We start from the raw sequence: 22717 nt of genomic DNA, 5'->3' as shown, positions 1-22717 counted from the left end.
ATACCGAAAAATTGAGGTGGCTCATTTTTTTTTAAATAAATCTATTTTTTTTTTAATTTCCAAACATTAATAACTCTATTGGACTTATTTGAAACTCGGTAAAGAGAATATATTACACAGATAACATATAATCTGTGAGTGTGTTATCTGTGATATTATGTTTATTTTATTGAGATCTACCAGCCCTGAAAATATTTGCACTTATAGACTCACCTTGTATAATAAAAAAATTTAAACCGAACAAACAACAGATGATTATTAAAATTATAAGTGTCCCAGAGAAAGACATTTTACAATAGTTATTTTACAAATTGGTTTTTATGTTTAAAAGCAACTAACGTTTATACTGATTCAAATTGATTAGTTAGTTATAGAGTCACTAAGGATCTTACGTCACTTTAGTTAGAAGATTAACCATTTAATTTTTGCTAATCCAATCTCTTTTTGAGCTTTGATCGGCCCGGCCCCCCGGCCCATCTTTCCACCGGCCCACCGAGAATTTTCCCGTTTTCCCATATGGCCCATCCACCTCTGTATATATGTATCCATTACAGTTTAGATGTCATCAAATACATATTCATTAAAAAGAAAAAGTGGTAATATGTTTTGATCACTATGTAATTTGTCGATGGCATAAGCTAAGAGCTGGGGGATTTTAAGGTACTCTTCAATATATTCGAGATCAGTTGGTTCATCTTTCCGGCTATATAACGGGACGGGGATTCACTTGATTCATTTGGAAGACAAGAGACTGATTAAGCACGCGTAACATGACAAATAATCAAAACCGGTTCCGAAAAACTAACTTTTTATTTGCTAAGAGTATTGAGTGTTGCTTTTTTATCTGCTGCCTGGCTGCCACATACAGATTAAAAAGAAATGTTGCTGTTAAAAATTTATCATAAAGCTATATAAAAATGTGACTTAAGTCTTTCATAAAAATACTTAAATATTTTTAATGACTTAAGTTTTTTCTTAAAAGATTTAAACCTTTTAAAAGACTTAAACCTTTTTTAATGACTTAATTCTTTTTCTATTTTGGAATAAAGATTTAAATCACAAATCATTTTGAACATTACTTAAATTTAGTCTTAAGTCAGCTTTCGAAAAATAAGTTAAAATCAAATGACTTAAGTCATTAAAATGAGAGAGATTTAAATAAAAAGAAGACTTAAGTTTTCTGTGAGCTTGCAGCTCTGAATACAAAAAAATACATGATTTTCTAACTCGAAACGAATTTTAAAAATTCACATAGTACTAAATATTTGTTATAATGTATTTAAATTGTTTTTTAAACCTGTCTGTTTCCAAGTACATATATTACATGATTAAAAAAATCGGCATTAAGTTATTACCTTAGAAATGAAAACCGGTTACATTCACCATATAATTTTACCCTTGTCTATAATCCATAATCAAGGATTTTACACATAAAAAATCATCAATCGTAATTTTTAAGATAACTTGACGCCGTTTTTTTTATCTGTCAATTAAATTAAAATTAATGATTTCATGGATAAATCTAGTCTTATTTATTTCTTAGTTAAAATTTGTTTGAAATGTAAACACAAGAAAGTGTAAAAAATATCCCATTTTTGCTGTCTTGTCGAATAACTCTTGAAATGCTGCAGGGGCCCAGGTAAGTACCAGAACTGTACCGGCTGGAACCACGCAAGGAACTCTACAGTCACAGTGTGAAGTAACCCTGCTGTGGAGCTTGGTAGTGGATGGACTACTAGAAAAAGTAACTCTAGCGGGAATACAGTGCATAGTTTATACAGACGACATAGTCATGATTGCTAGGGAGAAACATGAAGGAACCCTGTGCGATATTATCCAAAGAGGGCTGCGCATCACTGAGAGATGATGTAGGACTCTCAGCAGTATCATTCACTAGAAAAAGTCTAAAAACCTGGAAAGAATCCACATAGATGGAAAAGAAATACTGCCATTACAGTCAAATATCTGGGAATAACTCTGGACAGTAAACTCCTGTGGAACTATAGGGCATAGGAACATATTATCTTTACATTTATTAATTTTGACGGTTTCATATGCATCTAATTGCCTGTAATTTGAGAGCTGTTTAATTAATTTTAAATTATTAATATCTAGGTATACAATGATCTTTATCGACAATATGTTGAGCACCGCAAGACCGGTCTTCCATATCTTATCTGAGCCATATATGTCCTTTAAATCTAGTTAATACTAATCTTCTAGTTTAACCACTATATTTCTGATCATCATCTTTACATGAAATTTTATAAAAAAAGGTCGGGTATTTACAGGCAATTAGATGCATATGAGAGCTTCAAAATTAATAAATGTAAAAATAATATGAACAGTTGGTCCATTTCCTTCCAGTTGTCTGTTTCTATTGCTCTAGACTCGATCACTGGTTGTTGCGCTCAGTTGGTTTTGACTCGCTTGGCTAGTTTTGTCACTCTTGGTCTGTGTCAACTGAGCGCCTATATTGCTTCAATTTGTAGATATTACTTCAGTTTTAATCATCTGCTGATTATGCTAACATGATTAGCGAAACCAAAGCGAAACGCGCGTTCAGTGCAAAAGTAAAGTGTTTTGCTGTATTGTGGTGAATACCTAAGTGTTTTATTTTGCTGATGTAAAGGTAAGAATATCTACTGATTATATTATATATGAAAATATAAAGTTGGCAAAGGAAATAACAACATACTTATAGATACCTACCAAAATATTCGCGGTATTATCTTGCATCTGTCATTCACATTATTAGATACTCTTTTCACACATTTCTAAACAAGGATATTAGTTCACATAATAGAGAAGATAGATAATAAGTAAAAAGCATTTATTAATTATTTCTATCTATTATCTCAGTAAGATAGCAAATTATAATTATGTCAGATTTCTCAGACTTCAAGATAATATAGTAGGTAGACGTTAGTAGTGTATAAGATAACTGTGCTAGAAACATCGAAAAAAAAATAAGTGGAGAAGAGGAAGTCATAAAAAGTCTTATCAGTATTTTTAATATGTTTTTAAATGACAAGGGAAAATTTTTGGCAAAAGTAGCATCAGTTCTAGGCTTGGTAAGATATTATGTTAATATCAGTAAAAAGTGACAATTGGTTTTGAACTGCCCTATCTTCCGCAAATGACAGCTCTTTTCACGAACGCTTATACCGTATGATCGAAAAAAAAAACGGCAGTTGGCTTGGAAATGACGATCGATGACATTTCCCATATAATTTTACATATAAAATGACAGCGATCTTCATTTCATAGCCATCGTTGACGCCGGTAGCTTATTTGTAATAATTGATATTCACTGCATATCAGTGACATACTATATATTATGGAATAAAACTTCAACGGTCAAACTTCAAAACAGCAAAAAAATAGCATATCAAACCCTTAACTGTGCTACCACTACTTTTCTTTAACATTTATGCTGACACTCACAGACTCATATGACACATTTTATGGAAACTCCCCAATACAAGAAAAGTTAGAAAAACGTTTTTTTGATAGCAAACAAATTCAAAATTCGATATGTTTCTTGAAAATTCCTAAAAACAAACAAAAAACCGCTTTGTACTTTCTTAACATATAATAAAACAAAAACTAAATACTAAATTGTTATATACAGCTCCTTTGTGCACTTGGGTAAAAAAATCTAATTTTTATTATTATCGAATCACTAGACAATAATTCTGAATTTGAAACAAATTAGGCGTACATGTACGATAACTTTCTCATTTTGAGGCATTTATGTCTAGCTTTTATTCTAGCGTCATCTTCCGTTTTCGACTGCTGATACCAAATCTCGTTTTTTGTCTTAAAAGTGGGTGAGCCACTTTTGAGACGCACCCGGTATAGGGTCAGAGATAAAGTCCGCATCATCATATGGAACTTTTTTACTTATTGACTTAGGTAAAATTTGACTTTATTAATAGCCAAACAAGGGTAATAGGGGTAATAGTTTCTGCTTTGAACTAGAAAAATTACTTAAGAAAATGTGGCCTATTGCTTGCTGTATCTGGGTATTGGTCAAATTTGACATTTAAAGTAACAAATGGCCAAAAAATAAGTTTGCTGGCAGAATTTCCAAAAACTTTATTAAAAAAAGTTATTTCGTATTTAATTTTATATAAGTGCACCAATTTTTCAGCCATCTAGATAAAAAATAATATTTTGTAACTTTTAACCAATAGTACTAGCCGATTTTATTGGTTAGATATTGCCTCTGTATGGTCCCTGGTCAAATTAAAATGAAAGTATTATAAACATTTGTTTAACTAACTACTATTATAGCGGGCCTTATATTTTTAAAGAAAATCTAAACTTAAATTGGGCAATTAGAGGATAAAAATATATATAGAAATGATATCACCTCAATATATGGACGATTTTTTTATAGTTTGTTTCATACAAGCCCATGTTTTTAAAACAAAATTTAACCCTTTTAATAAAAAAACTATTAATACATTTAAAACATTGAACTAAATATATGAACACAAGATAAATATTTGAATGACACACGGGTTCAATCAGTTATTTTTGCTTCAGTCACGAGGGTTAGCTGCTATTGGTTAAAAATGACGAAAGTTATATTTAAATCTATCAAATTATTTGAATTAGTACAAAAGGATTTATAGTCAATTGAGTTAACTATTTTATGTACAATTTTCAGGTAAATGAAGATATGAAAACGAATTATTTATTTATTCGTCCGTGAATCATAATACGCCGCGGAAAAAAATATAACAATAATTAACCTTATCTCCGTTTTACGCGATAATTTTATTATAATATATCATTTTTGTCACGATAGGTATTTTTATGAGGTAAGAAATTATTTTCTTACTGATAAAATCTTTTATCAATAACTATGCTTATATTATCTCTTACTTTATATTGTTTACTTTTTTCTAGGAAAATTAATAAATCATAGTTCGTGTATTAGTATAACAGCAAAGTCATAACAGTTAAATATGACTATAGGTACCTGAGCCGGCTAACTTAGTATCTCCACAATGAAGTGAAGTTGATTGATTCCAGACTTCACTTTTCTAAATTTTAGCCACCTAATGATATATTTTGCCTTATATTATTAACTTTATATTTTTTTGGGACACTTTGTATACACCCAAATTAATTTTTAGGCCATCTACCTTTATAGACCAGGCAACATTTAAATAAAACTTTTTTCATGTTTTCGTCAACGACGACGATATTGGACTTTCTCACACTAATGGACCACCCTGTATATAAATTAATTACTTTATAAAGTCAATCTTTTTTTTAATAAGTTGCCCCATTATTCATTTTAACATTCACTAACAATAACTAATATTAACCCTTATTTAGTAATCAATCATTAACAATAAATAATATTAGTCTTCATTTTTAAAGGCACAATTACTATTAACATTAAATTTTTTTTTTCCCGGTAATATCAAGAAAATTAAAAAGCCGTTCTTACATAATTTAACAGAAATAAATTTGAATACAAAATTTTATATACAAATAAATAAAAAAAACTTTTACGTTTTGCCGGATATGCTGAATCCAATTATCTTCAGAAAAATGGGAAGTGCATTTTAATAAAACTTAAAACTTTATCATAACTTTTTTTGTGACAACCTGTATACAACAAAATATTTTTAACCTCTTTTTGCCTCTTTATAAACCATACAATATCTATATAAAACTTTTTCTCATACTCCGACAAAAATGACGATCTTGGACTTCCTCTTACTAATGGGCCACCCTGAATACATATAGATTTGTTATGCAATGTTGTAGATTCAAGGAATAACTTGGTTAGTCCTTTGTATATTAACATTGGTTGTTACAAATTACACTCCAGAATCAGTTAAGAGGACTCCCACCAATTATAATGAATATATTTCAAGTGTTATTTACAGTCATTTTATAGGTGAGTTTCTTTATAAAATTGGATACACGGTTTCTATGCATCAAAATGTATTTTATGTGCAGAATTTTTCTTATTTATCTCTTAATTTTCTTACCAGACGATGTAAAAACCAATTTCCATCCAACAGTCTAAGCATGCAATTCTTAGCGATTTCAATTGAAGTAAAATAACTCGGCAGAAAGAAAATCAAAAAAGTAAAATTGTTTAGAAATGAGTGAGGATATAGAAAATGATATATTTTGATATTGTTTGTACATCAAAAAATGCATTTTGATGCATAAAAGACCTGTATCAATTTTCATAAAGATATCTATAATACTATCAGACTTATTATGAAAATTATTTTTTATAAAATGTTACCACCCTGTATCTCAAAAGTTAAGATGTTTAGGACATACATTCATATAAAGTTTTTTTTTTCTTAATTGTCCAAGAATCACCCCCTAAATATTAACATGTCATTAAGGAACAATCTGTATACATAGTACCTTGGATTTACTAAATTCTCTTTTAGATCCCGGAAATGGTAACATTATAACTCCAGCATCATTTAACGCATTAAGATGGATATATATTGTATTAAGTGCTCTTTGGGTCGCAGCATCTATAGATCAATATTCAGGTAAAACATAATTAAATAATGTCTGTACCCTTCTGGTTGTAGGGAAATCTAAATTGTGACTGAAAGAGAAATCTAAAAAATATAATAATTATTTTTTGTAAAACGCCACTGCCTAGAAGTCAAACCGAAAGCAACTTGTGACTGATCTTTGATTCGTAAAAATAGTAGGTTTGTTCCAACGTTTCAGTTCCAACAAAGAAATTTGTTCTAGAATGGTAATTGAGATCGCAGACATCGGATTTGTACGCATGTGTCGACTTTTTAACAAAAGTTTCAAATCATCTTGGATGATATCAGCTAAGATACAGTCTTAAAATCAGGTCAGTTCTTTTGATTCTTGCTTTTAGCCTGGTATTGAAATCTACGGTTCACAAATATTGTTGTTGGAACGATTCTTTCGTTGGTGGAATGCATTTTCTGTACTGCACATAATTCTAACCCTACCAAGAACGGTTCTCTGCTATGTTGGAACAAACTTAGTATCTCCCTGTAGTCTGAAGTTGGGTAGTAGATATTCATTATAGTTTACTTAAGCGGGCCGGGTTTCCACATGCAAGGATTACTGGTGCCAGTGTTCGCCAGTTTATTGGCGCCACAATTAAATGGCGCCATTACCCGTTTCCACAGGTCTATAGTAAATTTAAAACTGGCATGTCATTACGGTCAGTTTTATGAGATTTTAACACCTTATTGTTATGCTCTAGGGTGTAAGCATTTATAATACTTCGAATTTTGGCCTTTGCGGAATTTACATCAAAGTTGCTGAGAGAATCAGACATGACTCCAACAATTCTTCTTAAGGCTTCATCCCTTTTATTTCGGTCCTTATAATCACTTATTTTATTGTTCCATCAGCAAGGATGTTGTTCGTAGGCTTCCAAAAACTTTATTATTAATTCAGTAGACCACTTTTTTGAAACAAACGACATTTGTACGACTGGAGATGCTTGAAGTATTGTTTACACACAAAACTGGCGCCAAAAAGTACAGGAGCGTTGAACTTTACTGGCACATGAAATAGTGGCGCCACTAAACTTGCGCCAGTCGATTTTACATGTTTCCAATCCTTGCATGTGGAAACCCCGCTTTAGGGTATTTTTTATTCCTAGAACTATATTACGCATGCGCAGAAGAAAATATGAGGATTTTTTTTTTAAAATCGGTAATAAGTAAAACTCGAAGTAAGCTTATATGTGAAGTATTTCATGAGGTTATCCACATTTATGACAGATCTTGAATTAGTATTAGTATACTTATACAGGGTGTCTCAGAAATAAGTGTATGTATTTTAACCGGTAGTATATTTTGACCCCAGAAATACGCCAGGTTTTTTTAGGAAAAAATATTGTTGAAAATATTATATTTTTCTTGGCATTTTCCAGAAAAGTGGAAAAGTGCCACTTGTTTATTCACCTGAGATTTCTCTGCGGTATATCTAAACCTTGCATTGTTGTCACCTCCTACATTATCCATATTCATCATATTTGTATTCACTGTTAATTTTAGCGCTTAATAGCCGGTTCTTAATTAATTAAGTTCTCAAAATGTTGCAATGTTTTTTTTTCAAATATTTCAAAGTTAAATAACTCTGTTATTTTCAATTTCTTGTAAAAATGGCAAGAAAAAATATGTTTCTTTTGACCAGATCTACCACCAGATAAAATACTTGCACTTATTTCTGAGACACCCTGTATAAGCAAATTTTAGTTGCTTCGACAAATCATTCATAACATAATATGTATAGATTTATATTTGTACTGTGATATGTTTATTAATTTTAAGTAACATTTCAGCTTTAAAAAGAAATAAAGGAAGACAAGCGTATGTTAGTGTAATCTTGGGAATTATAATAATAATAACAAGCATAATTGATATTGTTTTTCTGGCATTATTAGCGCGTGATTTTTCTGAATGTACGTTTTCTACTGTAATTTCGGTGTCTACTACTATACAGCCTTCTACTACTACACAGCTTTCTACTACTACACAGCCTGCTACTATTACACAGCCTTCTACTACTCTAGCTCTAGAAGAAGAAACAACTGCTGAGGTATTTATTACAACAACTTATGATTTAATATTTCTACAACTTACTTAAAATGTCGCCTTCAAGCGTTTTCTTATTTTATCCATGAACAGCAAAAATAATATATATTATTATCTATTCTAAATATAATTTCTTCTAAAAATGCAATTAAAATCGACATTGCCTAAAGAATATATAAACAAGGCTATTACATAATATGAAGCAAAAATAATTGATGATACTCCATTTGTGATTTGAATATCAGTTGTTGATTGATTTGAATCAGTGTATCACAAAATTCACAAAAATCAGTTGACTTAGGAATACCATTACAGTTTGGTTTGGTTTGGATTACATTTTAATTTAAAAATTTGTTCTGTTCAACATTTAATATTTATTTGATTTTTAATTTATTTAGAATTTGAATTTTGTTCCCTCAGTGAATATTAAATTTTAAATAAAGGCACCGTTTTAAAGTTTCTTATTAATTGTCTATTTTTTAAATCAACTGTACAATAATGATTAAGAAAATTTAATCCTAAAATTCAGTCAAAATCAATATCTTAAGTTGTAAATAAAATTTTATGAGGATCATTTGTTTTAAAAGGAATAAAAGTTGATTGAGTGATTAGCAATTTTTCATTAGTAATGCCTTGAATTGAAACATTTTGTAGAATTCTTTGTGGAAATATTTTAACTTATCGATAGTAATTTTATACTTAGTAATTTTAATACGTTTGTTATGTCTTTAATATAAATTTTTAGTGTCTATAACAGTAAGAAATGGTTATTAAATAAATATCTGTTAAATTTTCACTTATTTATTAGCAATTTGCTAGGAGGTAGAGACTTATAAATAATAAATGTGTATAAGTACTTTAAAATAAACTTTATCTCATTTGTTTCCAAATTTCTTACCACACACTCTACAGAGTGCCCCATTTTACAACAAAAATGAGTGTCCCCTTTCCGTATGAATAGAGCTTCAAAGATGCGGTTATCACAACACTGCTACTTTTTTATAAAACTAAAGATGCTACAGAAAGCTTTGTCCTATCCCTCAATGTCCTAATCCTAAGGGGGAAATTGAAAACACGTTACATTTTTCGATTCCCCTCGTATCTCGGTTATCCTATACTTTCCAAGAGTGTAATTATTTTTTTGCTGCGAGCTGTCATTGTTGAAATACGACCCAAACTTATGTTTTTTTTTCAAATGGGATACTCTGTATATTATATTTTTATTTTATTTGCCTTGTTATGAGCTTTCTAAGAATATAACATACTCTATACATATTTTTAAACATAAGGTAAAAAAATTACATTATTTAACTTTTCAACAGAGGCGGCCGGTTTAAAATAGGTTGTCAAAATAATCAAGTATTCGATGTCAAATTTTGGTTATTGATTATTCCACACGAGTCTCTGTATGTAGAATTATTGTACGAGTACATTAAAATATCAATAATTGTGATTGACAACGTGTTATCTAAAAGCTGCATAAGTTTATTTTTAGTGCAGTTAACACGATAGAAGCAATACGACATAACATGATGGAAAGCAAAATTATCTGCTTAAACTAAATTAAATAAAATGGTAATAATATACAGAATGTCTAATTTAAAAATACATAAGTTTGAGTTATATTTTGGAAATGGTAGCTCCAAGCGAAAAACTAGTTACGCCACTGGTTTCTATGTAAAATACTCTACGTGACGGGACTCAGTTTTTACCGTTCGATATGTTATAAGAAAACCACGGAGCCAAAAATGCTAGGACAAATGTGTGTAGCATCTTTAGTTTCATCAAGTAGCACAGTGATGTGACAATCTCATCTTTGTATCCCTACTCATAAACGAGAAACTCCATAAAAAACACGAAAATGGGACACCCTGTACATGACATACTTTTTAAAATACCAACTAAAAAAAAAGTGCTCCATTAAAATACAGCAGCTTATTACCACATGGCTTATTAATAAATATTTTAGGGTTTACTAATGTTGCAAGCCTTTAGTGAAGTAATAATTAATACTGGTATAGATTGCAAACTCGCTACTGGAATTGTAATGACAATTGTAGCCAGAGGTTATGTCCTATTGTTCGTAAACGTCTTTCTCAGTTTAAGCTTAATAGTTGTTGGAACTCAGGTAATTATTTATATCATATTTTTCTACTGCTCTTATATACATAAATTTGTTTTGTTTTTAGGCTTTGAGTACCCCTTCAATTTTTAAATAGTAAGTTACTATTTGTCTTATATTATTTTCTGTAGCTATATACAGTATTTCAAAAAACGAGCCATCTCTCGTGAGAAATTCACGTAAAAATAAGATTTATTTTTTATATCAACATAGGTCCGATTCTGCTTTGTAAGTCATTAACTGGTGTAATATAATTAACTGGCCAAAGTATTAAATAAGTACTGTCGAAATTTTTTTAGCACTAGAATATGTAACACTTACAGTAACTTTTATCGTCAAAATTTCATTCGAATCGCTAAAAGCACTTGGAAGAAAATTATAATAAATAAAAAAACATGAAGGCTAACCCCCTGTAGCTACGAAACAAAAAAGAATCGCACCTATGTTGATAATTGAAATAAATCTTATTTTTACGTGAGGAATCTCTCCAGGACAGATGGCACATGTTTTTTAAAACACCCTGTATATTTCCATGCAATGATTGCGACGCGGCGTACATTGGGCGAACTAGTCATTATATAGAAAATCGAATTAAAAGTTATAAATATGAACAAAAAAACAGACTGCACTTGCTAATCACGAAAAAAAAAACATTCTTTTAATTATTATAGCGTGACAAAAATATTAAAAACAAAAATCAGGACAAAAAAGAGGGAATTCCTTGAAATGGTAGTGATTAAAAAAACACCAAATCGATAAATATTAAATTTAAGTGGTATTAATTTAATTGTTATTAATTATATTTAAATAGAATGTAATCAGAATTTAGTTAAATTTAATAGAGGAAGTGAAGATATTATGGAATAGTAGTTTGATAAAAAATTGCAAAATAATAACCAGAACTCGTCTCCTGATCTTCTGGCTCTCTATTGAAGTAAAATTCTGGACCGAGTTCTAAGGAGGTCGAAGTAATTCGGCTTGCATTAGATTCACTGTTTGTTCCTGTCTTCTGATTTTTGCCCATGTTACCCTATATCCCTCCTACAATTAAGACCAGATTAAAACAAATCTATCGACACTTTATATGTTACAATCCATCAAACAGTTCGTGCCGAAAAAATTTACATACATTTATAGAATCGAAAAGCAGCAAAAGGAATATAACTTCGACTATACCAAATGAGCAACATGAAGACCTATGCCATAATCCGTAAAATATATAGGTTAGGTTAGGTAACAAATTAAAATATAAACCAATACTTATCTGAAGACCAAGTCAAAGTTAATTTAAATCAAACATCAGGGCATAGATTGTCGATTTAGTTTCCTGTTGTCCACTAAATACAAGCTGAATTAGTAGTTTATACCATATTCAGCCAGATAGCGCCACGCATAGTTTCAACCTTGTTTCAATAAATCAGTATTCCAAATTACCAACAGTATTCCGAATTACCCCCATTTCCACTACTAAAATTTATCAAAATTAAAAAACAGCTAGACGAAGCATTTTATGTTATGTCCTGGTCGTCTAATAAATTTCTCATATATGTATTGTAATTAATATATTTCTTTAAAACATGTTTAGTGAACAAAATACTATACCAAGGGTTCAGGTTCCCCGAACTGGAAAGAAAAGTCCTGCATATGGAGACCACGAATTTTTCGAAGATGTCTATACGGCACCTCCATTTCCTGAGGTGAATTCCCAGCGATATAGTAGTACGCCTGTATCATTAGGAAAAAATCGAAATTCTAGTAATTACTATTAGAATACATAGTTTTAAATTAAAAGTAATAATTGCATATTTATTGTTCTTCAAACTGGTATATGCTATTTATTGAGGATGTTAATTTTTAGTTTAATAAATCTTATGTTAAAAAAGAAGGTAGTTTCATATTATTATAGGGATAAAAAGAATGAAAACACCTAACAGCAAATAAATAAATTAAAAAATATATACTTATACTCGTAATATAAAAACAACAAACAGTCTAATGATGAAAATAATTTACATCGGTAGAGCAAATAATAGGTATATTGGCAATGTAGCCAGCTATAGTACGTCCTCTTGATTAGTAAAAATTAATATTTTTGCTTTATCCACAACAAAGTTACAGGGGGGTCAAAAGTGCCGTAGTTGCTTCAAGAAAAAGCTGGTACGGCTGTGCTCGACTTGGCGGGGACACGGCAGGTAAAAAACATATTATCCAAGCCTTAGATACCCAAGTGACTCTTACACAATGGATGATTCGTTCTTTAGAGACAGTACAAAATGGTTCAAAAACATTTCAGATATACCGATCTGACCATCGAAACTGCGTGGTGTGGATTTTAACGTGTAAGACAGTGATGTCGACAGCTTACTGCAAAATCAAATATATTAAAAAGAGAAAAAAGTTGAGTTGATATATTTCTTCTATGCGGTATTTCCGAATTTTGCATCAAAATAGAAAATACATGAAAGTTTTTAAAATAATTAATTTTTTTATACACATTTTCATACAAACGTAAAAAACCGGCAATGCTGTATGCCGCTTTTTATTTTCCCTCTCTGTCTGTCAACCGGTCATTTATATTTATCTCTATCGCATGCATTAAAATAAAGATTACGCAGATGAAGTGACCAAGGTCAATGAAGGTAATAATGAGTGTAACAATAATAAAATAAGAATACCATACTGAAGTATAAATTTGATATATCCAAAAAGGAAATAGGAAAAAAATAAAGAGAGACATTATTTCTTGAAATTAACGTTATATTTTTACATATGACATATGAAAAATTGTAAATATAACATATAAGAAATTAGAATAGATAATTAGATTAATAGAATTATATTTGTGTGGAAATATTTATGATTTAATTTCATACGTAAATAGTAGTAACTAAAAAATGTATAGAAAACTTTTTAATTTATACAAAACAATATTAAAAATTTAACAAAACATATTGTCACATGCCAGCTTCATTAAATTGATGTACATAAAAATTAAAAAAACCGAGGTAGTATAAAACTTTACAAAATTAACGTTGCATGACTAAGGACTTGTTTAAATAATGCCTATAATTGAAGTTATGGTGTTCTCCGCCAAATATGTAACTATAAGCGTCTATGAGTGCCTTTCTTTTGGTAGGTTTTAAGACTCCCCCAGAATTATACAAGAAATTTCTTAAAAAATCTAAGTATTTCTTTCCATTACAAATTTTGTACACGCCAAATAAAAACATATTTATTTTTCTATACAAATAATGAATTTGTGTTTTAATTGATTTATTTGTAGTAGCAGATTTCTTTTTTTTTAATTTGTCAATAATATTCATTTTCCTTTTAACGTCTTTTGCACTCAATTCCAATTTGTCTAATTTAGCTAGTTCATTGCTAAGAAAATGTTTAATACACTCTTGTGATGAAACACGAAATATTTTAGTTACTGAATGAACAAACTGGTTTACATGACTATCATTGGTTTCACACTGTTTATCTGCTTGATGATTAGATAATGATATTTCATGACGTTTGTCAAAATTGTATCTATCACTATCAATGAGAGAAGGCATCTGTCCTATATTAACTGATGGCATGTTATACACATTAACCTGCTGATAGGGTGTCTCCGTGGAGTTATGGGAATGTAAATTAACTAAAATTGAATGATATAATGGATCACCAAAATTATTGGACCCCTGAAGATTGTTTAGTTGACTTATTATTGAGGACCTTGGAACAGATTGGAAAAATTCTGTATTTTTGTTAATTGCAGAGTTAAATAGTGAATATGGATTTATAACGTTCTGATTTTGATTTAATGTATGGTCAATATTAGATAGAGATAGTGGATTAATTTTACAAGTGGTTCTGTCTCCAATTATTGAATTTTGTGATTTTTCAGGACTCTGTGCAATTATACTTTTTGATTTAAGTAGTGGACTATTTGTTTGAAAATTATCTTGATTTGCGCTATTAGGGAAATACACGTTAGATATGTTTTGTGAATGTTGTTCCTGGCTATCATTTGGATGTTGTTCTTTATCAATGTCTTGAAATGAACTATTCTCGAAATTTTGCTTAGCAAGTTCAGGTTGGTTTAGATTAGAGGAAATAGACACTTCTACCAATCCTATATTTTTTGGTGCAACCGGCATATTCACTACTGGGTAGATGTTTTTGTAGTTAAAAATTTCTGGAGAAGCTGCTGGATATTCCCTATGCCATTTATAGCTGTTGCATTGGAACTCTAAATGCCCTTGAGATGCACAACCTGAACACCATTGCTGTTCTTGAGGTTTTAATACTACTCCATCTTTTGGGGATACCAAATCACCTTCTTGAGTCTAAAATATAGAAAATATTGGTAGTGAGTTGTTTTTTTTTTCAAATATTACACAAACACCCTCTACTGTACAGAATATGATAGGGTAATAAACTTTCAAATAGTATGTACAAGGTGTTCCATTTTTCTGTGTTTTATGAGGTTTCTCCTTTATGAGTAGAGATACATATGTACTATGTAATATGTATGTACTAAATTATTTACCGTTAAATGGTATCGTCTCCATAAATCAGGACAAAATTCAGAATAATGCCCGGGTATCATACATACATTACATATTGCTCTTCGGCCTTCAACACATTTCCAACAGAAAGTCGTAGAAAAATTTCCTGGATTACCACACTAAAAAAATAATTACACAATACAAATACTTGAAAAAAAAAAACATAGATAAGATAGTGAGTGCTGTTAAAAATCAAAAATATAAAAAGTAATCCACTTATTTAGGCTCATTTGTATACAAAAAATACAAAAATACGAAACTTTGCATATATTAATGCTATACATGGTGGTGAGAAATTGTAGCCGGGAAACTTTGGCAGCAAATTTGCATTGCAGCAAATGATAAATATAGATAAAACAGTTCATATAAATTTATGTTCTAAAATGCTTCGTTTCGGAGGAACAGGGTGTAGATATTTCATTTTTATTTCATTTTTTCTCCTAACTAACGTCGATATTTGGATGAAAATTGGTGTCTGAGTGTTTTTTAAATGAAAAATTTGATTTAGATGTATCTATATACCGGGTGCGCCCCAAAAGTGGATCACCTCTATAACTTTTTTATTTTTTCAGATGAAAAAACGAGATTTGGTATGTTAGTATATGACATAAATTAGGATCGATTGACATATTCAATTGTTTTCGGTTACTTCCTGTTGCACCGGAAGTGATTACAACTTTTGATTTTAAATCGCACCCTCCGTATTTTTTTACTTTATTCGATAAAAATGATTGAATAGAATGACGTATCACATGTCAAGTTTTGACATTTTCGCATATGGTTTATTTGAAAAAATCAAAATAAAAATGAAACTTCTACACCGTGTGTCTCGGAAACCCAATTTTGGGACGTAAATTTATACAAACTCTTTTACTTATTTTTATCCGCTGCCGAAGATTCCCGAACACAATTCAGACCCGCTACAACAACCTTAAAAGCAGAAGGTGGTAATCCCATGTAGAGGAGTTGTAAATTAATAATATACACTCTACAAACGATTGAATAAAAATTAATGACTATAACTCTTATATAATTACCGAGAAACAAACTTTATTGGGACATCTAGGTTCGAAATGGCCGAAGCGTCCACAAAGGGAACATTTCGGAGGCGACGGTTTACTCAAGCATTTGACGGCTAAGTGACCATATTGCCTACATCTGCGACATTTTATACCTCTAGGGTAATTAGGCAAGAGTGTCATATCAGATGAAATGATTTCCCATTTAGCTGGATCACCTAAACAAGTAATAACATTCGTATAAAATGAGCAACTATTGACAAAAACTAAACGCATTTTTCACTAGCCATTAAAACTAAACACTGTCTAAAATACTCATCCTTTTCCTAATTTCTGTCATTATGCTGGTCTCAACATAATTATATAATTAATATATATTAATTATTGCTTGGTAGCTTGGCCTTTTTTATATATAATAATAAATACTTTTAAATCAGGGTGTAATTTTTATATACAGGGTGTCAAAAAATAATGTATCTAACTTTGTTGTATATATGGATAGTGTGTTGCTGGTGCTTTACAAATAGGAATTTCAATAGCCCAAAGGATTGGAATTAAAGGGATGAAGAGTTCAAGAAAAAAATTAACGTACTTAAAATTTTCTCAACAATATAAAGTGATTTCAGACACACCCTAAAATTCATATTTGACAAATAATGATGACGTAACGGTGAACGATGGGTGAACAGCAGTGGGATTCTGTAAGCTCCGTAGCAAGAAATTTCCTGTCTAGCCTATGCTATTTGTATACGATTGATGAGTCACTAGATAGGAAATATATTTACAGAATCGCTAGCCAGTCTTTACAAATAATTGGTTAATTAAAAAATTAACATTAGGTATATCATATTACCTGTAATTTAGCAAACAAACTACTACAAAAAGTATCAATTATAGATAAAATAACAAAATCGTTAAGGCTATTAAAATTACTTACCTGACATTTTGCTTTGTAAGACATTGATATCGAATTCAGAATAATCTCTAACTTCCAAACATTTCTTATCCACATTTCTGGTATTAGCCAATTGGATATTATCACCAATTTCTTCAAAACTAACAAAATCCTCTTCAGAATCTGATGAATGTACAACAAGAATTGCTCTGTCATCGGAGAGTTTCTTTTCACCTATTAATGAAACAAACAGAATTATACCGCTTGTCCCACTAAGAATAGCTTTTGGTTGTATCTCGGAAAGTATTAGCCGTAACGCCCACGAAAAAAAGAGAAATTGCTGGAATTATTTCCAAGTTCCTAGAACGGCCGCTACAGGGAGCAATTGCTATCGTGAATAAAGAAATAGGATTTCTACAAAATGTTGCCTAGGTTCAAGAAAAAATTGACTACTTTTTTTTCTTAATTATATCGAAAATGTTATTGGAAATGACAAAAAAAAATTACTGTGAAAGTTTGAGCTCATAATATTGTTAGGAGGTGCGGCGTAGAAAAATTTGTTTTTCGTTTGATTAATATGGGAATTTTTTTCCAATTTTGGAATTTTTAACTCTTTAGACTAGTCTAGACTTTTCAGACTAGTTGGGTTGCAGCATATTCTTGTAGAGAATTGAACGCTCTTCTAAAAAAGTATCTTATAATATTTTGATATTATAAGCTTATTGGTTAAAAAGCTATTCAAGTTTAAATTTGGATGCAATTAAAAAAAATAATTGGCAAATTTTAGTATATAAAACTTGACATTTTAAAGAAATAAGGGTGATAATTACCTTCAGGTAAAGCTAGATTATTAATATCAATTGCTTCTGGTTCTTTGACTTCTTGATTTAAATTACAAATTACACTCTTATTCAAAGAATTGCTTTCAAATAACTTTTTCTTTTTTTTGGTCTTCTGTAAAACATTTTCACTGTCTATCAGTTTCTTTTTTTTCTTTTCCTTTAAATTATTGGAGTCACTGATATATTTTGATGTTTCTGGTGGTGATACTTCCAAATCATGTAGATCATGCTCATTTTTAGTTCCTAAATCACCGACGTTAACGTCAGATTCCACCTCTAATATTTTAGTTGTCTTTTTTCTTTTCTTTGATTTTTTCTTATCTATATCATCACTAGTAGTTTGACCAGTTAATCTTTTACTTCTTTTTGTAGTTTTTGTTAGCAATTCAGAATTAACCTTCTTCAATTTTTGAGGTGATCTATCTGAATTCATAGGGGTTAAATCAGGCAAGTTATACTGAAGATTTGACGTTTCATAATCACTTTCAGAACTGCTTTCTGAAGATGTGTCTGTAATAGATCTCTTTGTCGCAGAACTAGTTGTTGAATCAGCTTGTTTACTTGTATAATTTTTTTGTTTAGTTCGCTTTGGTGTAATCATTTCACCAAAACTTTCTAAATTATTCTCTGCAAAGGAATCTTTGGGAAATTCCACTTCATTAAATACAATCGTTTTTACTGTATTACTAAAATTTCTAGTAGAATCTTTATTAAAATCAGATGTACTTGTGCTACTTTCTGTCTCATATATATCACTTGGATTAGCTGGCCTGGCAAAATCAGAATTTTGAAATTCCACACCATGAAGACTAAAATTAAAATTTTCAGTAGAACAGTTTGGTTCGTTAACTAAAAAATCATTTAGAATTTCATGAGTTTCAGTATTAGGAGTATCAGGATCACTTTCGTCTATATCTATTACTGGCACTGGTGGTGGAGCTATATAAATAACTTCATCATCACTTTCATTTGAGTTTTCTCTTTCCATTGTACTAGGAAAATACTGATCAGAACTATTAACTGTTAAACTTTGACCATGAAATATGTCAGTTAAGTCTACTAATTGCAAATCAGAATCTTCACTGCCACTACTCAAACAAACAATGTCCTCATAATTTTCCTCCTTTTTTTTATTGCTCAGTTGAGAAATCTGCAATCTTCTATTCAACTTCTCCAACAAAAATTCTTCACTTAACTGACCACTTCTCAACTTTCTTAAATCTCTTTGAATTTTTTTTGACAGGGGGCAAATTTTTATAAAATCATCTAACTTTCTTTGAAATTTTACTGAATACATAAATAAAGATTTATGTTGAGGTGAGTTGTTTGATGGTATGTTTTTAGTAATTTGCTTATGGCTGTTCTGAATGCTATCTATGTTTTTTTCAGATGTATGAATATTATTCAGAATAGAGCTTGAGGTAGAGCCTGAAAATATTATTGATAAACACATTACATAATACGTATTACCTCTAAAACTGAAACGTTGTATCTACAATACTAGCATCAAAATATCTCTTAAAATGTTCACAATTCTTACAAAAATTATTTGGTCTGTAAATATTGTCTAAGGAATCTTTATCTAGGCTAGCAGTAGTCAAATCTTCCTTACTAATTTCTCCATCATTAACTCTACAGTCTGGTTTTCCATAATAAATTTGAGCATACAGTAAGGCCTCAAGATCCTCATCTATAGCTTCTTCACTCTGTAATGATTTTTACATGAATGTTAATAAATAGATACCACGATATATAATCTTATTCACAAAAGATGTAAACTTCTTACCAAAAACATACTATAAAAGTTACATCAAATTTAATAAAATTAAATGTTCATCTACATGCTTTATCAACCTTTAATAAAATAATGTTTAAAATATTATTTAATAAGGAAAATTAAATTTTCAAAAACAATAAAAACTTTTACTGCAATTTGTACTTTTGTACTGTCAATAGTGTCAATCATCTGTGGTGTCAATACCAGAGAAGAGAATAAAAGTCAATACCAAAGATTATAGAGTACAAATACAGCTGTCCACAAGCAGGGTTGTTCCTTAAAAATTTTCCATCGTGCATAAGGCAACTTCAAACTTCCGCATATTCACTAATATTCGTTGAAAATTTGCATCTGTGGTAATTTAACTTGCCGTCTCCAAACACAACCCTGAGGGTTGATGATTCTAGGTTGATAAAACTCTATATACTCTTTTTCTCTCTCTCAGTTAAAAATCTAAACTTTCTAAGTGGAAAAAAGATAAAACAAACCTCAAACTTCTTAACGTACGTACCATACGGGTACCATGTAGGTTAAAATCATTTCAAGGTAATGGTGTGGATCCGGTGGCTGACCTTGAAACGAGTTTTTGCTGTATATAGTCACAGACACTACGCAGGCGCACATCTTCGACGTTGCCAGATTGCAAGTTATTTTGGAATTATTTTCAGTAGAAAACAAATATGTGCTTTTCAGTGTGTTTTGTCAATATATACAGTATGATCGAAAAAACAGCGTCTAGTTGGCAAGGAAATGACGATTGAGGACATTTCCCATATAAAATGACAGCGATCTTCATTTCATAGTCATCGCTGACGCTATTTTTTTCAATCATAGTACACGGCATGATACAAAGAATACAAGGTATGATATTGCGCAGGTTGGTCACTACGTCACAGGTGATAAACGGCACCATTGGTCGGCAAGCTCCGCGCGCCAATTTCAAATTGTCAAACAGATGACATAATAAATGTAAAAATAATTTTTCAAATGTCAAGTTCGATGATTTGACATAACTTTTGGGGTTATGTCCTAATACTTCCCTATTTTAGGTCTTTTTTTATTAGTGGCAATTGGACAATATAAATATTTTTTTGTATGGCGTATGACGTCACAGGTGGTATGCGCAAACTTAACGAAATTGGAGCCGCTATCGATCATACCTTGTTTTCTTTGTACCATGAGTACACGGTATATTATTTCTATTATTATTTTAATATTTCGCACAACACGTGAAACGTGAATGCTTATTATGTATTTTCATAGTCAATAAAATTAAATAGAAATAAAATTCTAGATTCCTATAATTAATCTAATTGATCTAGATTATAATGCTACGTTTAAAAAGTGCTTTATTAAAAATTCGGGAAATTAAAAGGGACGTGTCCAAGTTTTTTCTTTTTTTTTAATGTTTAAATGCTGTAGCTCCATGTCATGTTCATAATAGTTTTTTTAACATTCCATCAAAACTACGGAGGCCTTAAAAGGCATTTTAGCCTCCGTAATTAAAATTGTAGAATCAGCTTCAGCAACATTTAACAGTTACCTTGTTTAATTCTGCTTATACATATATTGCATTAATTTTTCTGCTACCTTAAGTTTTCTTTATTCTTACACCTAATTTATTTAATTTTCATGATTTATAAACCATATATTTTTTTTCCTAATGGAAGGATGGAATAGGATATGCAAAATTAAGATATTTTAACATTTATTTTCCACACAAAGCATAATATAGTATTAAGTTTAAGACAAATATTATAAGAAAGATCTTAATATAAATCACAAACTAACTAAGTCTTAATTTGGTCTTGTATAAACACAGGTATAAAACTAATAAGATCAAACTCAACCTTCACCATGTCAAGATTTGGCATTATACGAACCAAGAAATTACAGTAAATTAAGAAAAGAATATCAAAGTACACGATATTAAATACTGTAATGTATTCTACGGCACAAACTATCTCCCTTCTAAAGAGAAAAAGATAAAACAAAGCTTATTTTAGTCTTATCAACACACTCTTCGATAAAATATATGTCTAAAATTGGCTATTAATCCACTAACTTGATATTTTTAAGAAATTATGATACAAACATTATAATCAAAGTATATTATATTAGTAACATTATAGGTAAGATGTTACCTCTATCTTCCATTGACGTGTATTGTTCTATAAGACTCGTCATGGTAGTACTTCAATACATCAATACATATAATCAAAACTATTGTTGCCTGTAAATAACTAGAAATTAAATAACTTGAAAGAATTAAAATAATACTAATAAGTTTAAAACCATTAAGAAAAAAATCCGTAAATGATAATTTTAATTCTAATGTAAATATATAAATAAATGTTATTATTATTACAATTTTATATATTCATAATACTTTCATTTCACAATCTTCATTATCTTTCTTACCTTAATTTTGGATATCAAGATAAATCTGAAATTCTAAAATTAATTATAGAATTTGTATTATAATTGATTAACACTCAAAAAAAAAATTTCAACTGCAAATAATTCGAAAATAAACTGCAATTTGGCAACATCGACCATGTGCGCTTGCGTAGTATCGATGATCAAATGCAGCAAATATGGGCTTCAAGGTCAGCCACCGGATCCACACCTTTACCCATTTCAAATAATGAAACCATACCCAAAAAGTAGATAGGATAATGCAAGTTAAATTACCACAGATGCATATTTTCAACTAAATAAGCACAATAGAGCCTATTAGTCGTGACGTCACATTTATATTGGCAGACATGCAAAGCTAACTTCAGAGCAATGCTTGATTCCAAACAGTTAAAATTTGCCTGTAATTTCTCACAAGAGAGATTTTATTTTTAATTTTTATATATTTAAAGTACTTTTTAATGACCCAAGTGGACTTTTTTTTGAAAAAATTG

The 22717-nt window shown here is 30.2% G+C and overlaps 2 protein-coding genes across 3 annotated transcripts; one reads left to right on the top strand and one right to left on the bottom strand.

Moving 5' to 3' along the window:
• Positions 1-2877: 2877 nt before the first annotated feature.
• Positions 2878-12601, top strand: LOC115887332. The gene is made up of 7 exons (XM_030906734.1): positions 2878-3074; positions 5794-5926; positions 6441-6548; positions 8342-8598; positions 10564-10722; positions 10784-10812; positions 12302-12601. The coding sequence occupies exons 1-7, from the start codon at positions 3018-3020 to the stop codon at positions 12483-12485; spliced, it is 927 nt and encodes a 308-aa protein (XP_030762594.1). The 5' UTR covers positions 2878-3017; the 3' UTR covers positions 12486-12601.
• Positions 12602-13461: 860 nt separating this feature from the next.
• Positions 13462-20014, bottom strand: LOC115887331. Of its 2 annotated transcripts, none has more exons than XM_030906732.1 (7): positions 19815-20014; positions 19569-19734; positions 18017-19456; positions 17229-17420; positions 16310-16509; positions 15254-15391; positions 13462-15050 (listed from the first exon to the last, which is right to left on the bottom strand). In XM_030906732.1, exons 1-7 carry the CDS (start codon positions 19821-19823, stop codon positions 13743-13745), a joined length of 3453 nt encoding a protein of 1150 aa, XP_030762592.1. In that variant the 5' UTR covers positions 19824-20014; the 3' UTR covers positions 13462-13742. The 2 variants fall into 2 exon arrangements, with proteins under 2 accessions (XP_030762592.1, XP_030762593.1); XM_030906733.1 differs by having other exon boundaries at positions 19641-19734; positions 19815-19999.
• Positions 20015-22717: the final 2703 nt, after the last annotated feature.

This window comes from Sitophilus oryzae, unplaced genomic scaffold, assembly GCF_002938485.1.
Source record: "Sitophilus oryzae breed Bouriz unplaced genomic scaffold, Soryzae_2.0 scaffold_562_pilon_pilon, whole genome shotgun sequence".
NCBI classification, from domain to species: Eukaryota; Metazoa; Arthropoda; class Insecta; order Coleoptera; family Curculionidae; genus Sitophilus; species Sitophilus oryzae.
Note: the sequence above shows the minus strand (reverse complement) of the source record. Positions and strands in the feature narration are given on the sequence as shown.

What these genes read in the sequence shown, in the direction of transcription:
- LOC115887332 (XM_030906734.1), top strand. Translation starts at nt 3,018, where the DNA reads ATGTTTTTAAATGACAAGGGAAAATTTTTGGCAAAAGTAGCATCAGTT. An exon ending in TAGCATCAGTTCTAGGCTTG is followed by an intron (nt 3,075 to 5,793) that starts GTAAGATATTAT and finishes GCAATGTTGTAG; the next exon opens with ATTCAAGGAATAACTTGGTT. An exon ending in TAATAGTTGTTGGAACTCAG is followed by an intron (nt 10,723 to 10,783) that starts GTAATTATTTAT and finishes TTTTGTTTTTAG; the next exon opens with GCTTTGAGTACCCCTTCAAT.
- LOC115887331 (XM_030906732.1), bottom strand. An exon ending in TTACAGACCAAATAATTTTT is followed by an intron (nt 19,457 to 19,568) that starts GTAAGAATTGTG and finishes TAATATTTTCAG; the next exon opens with GCTCTACCTCAAGCTCTATT. An exon ending in TAATCTAGCTTTACCTGAAG is followed by an intron (nt 17,421 to 18,016) that starts GTAATTATCACC and finishes TTTCATTAATAG; the next exon opens with GTGAAAAGAAACTCTCCGAT.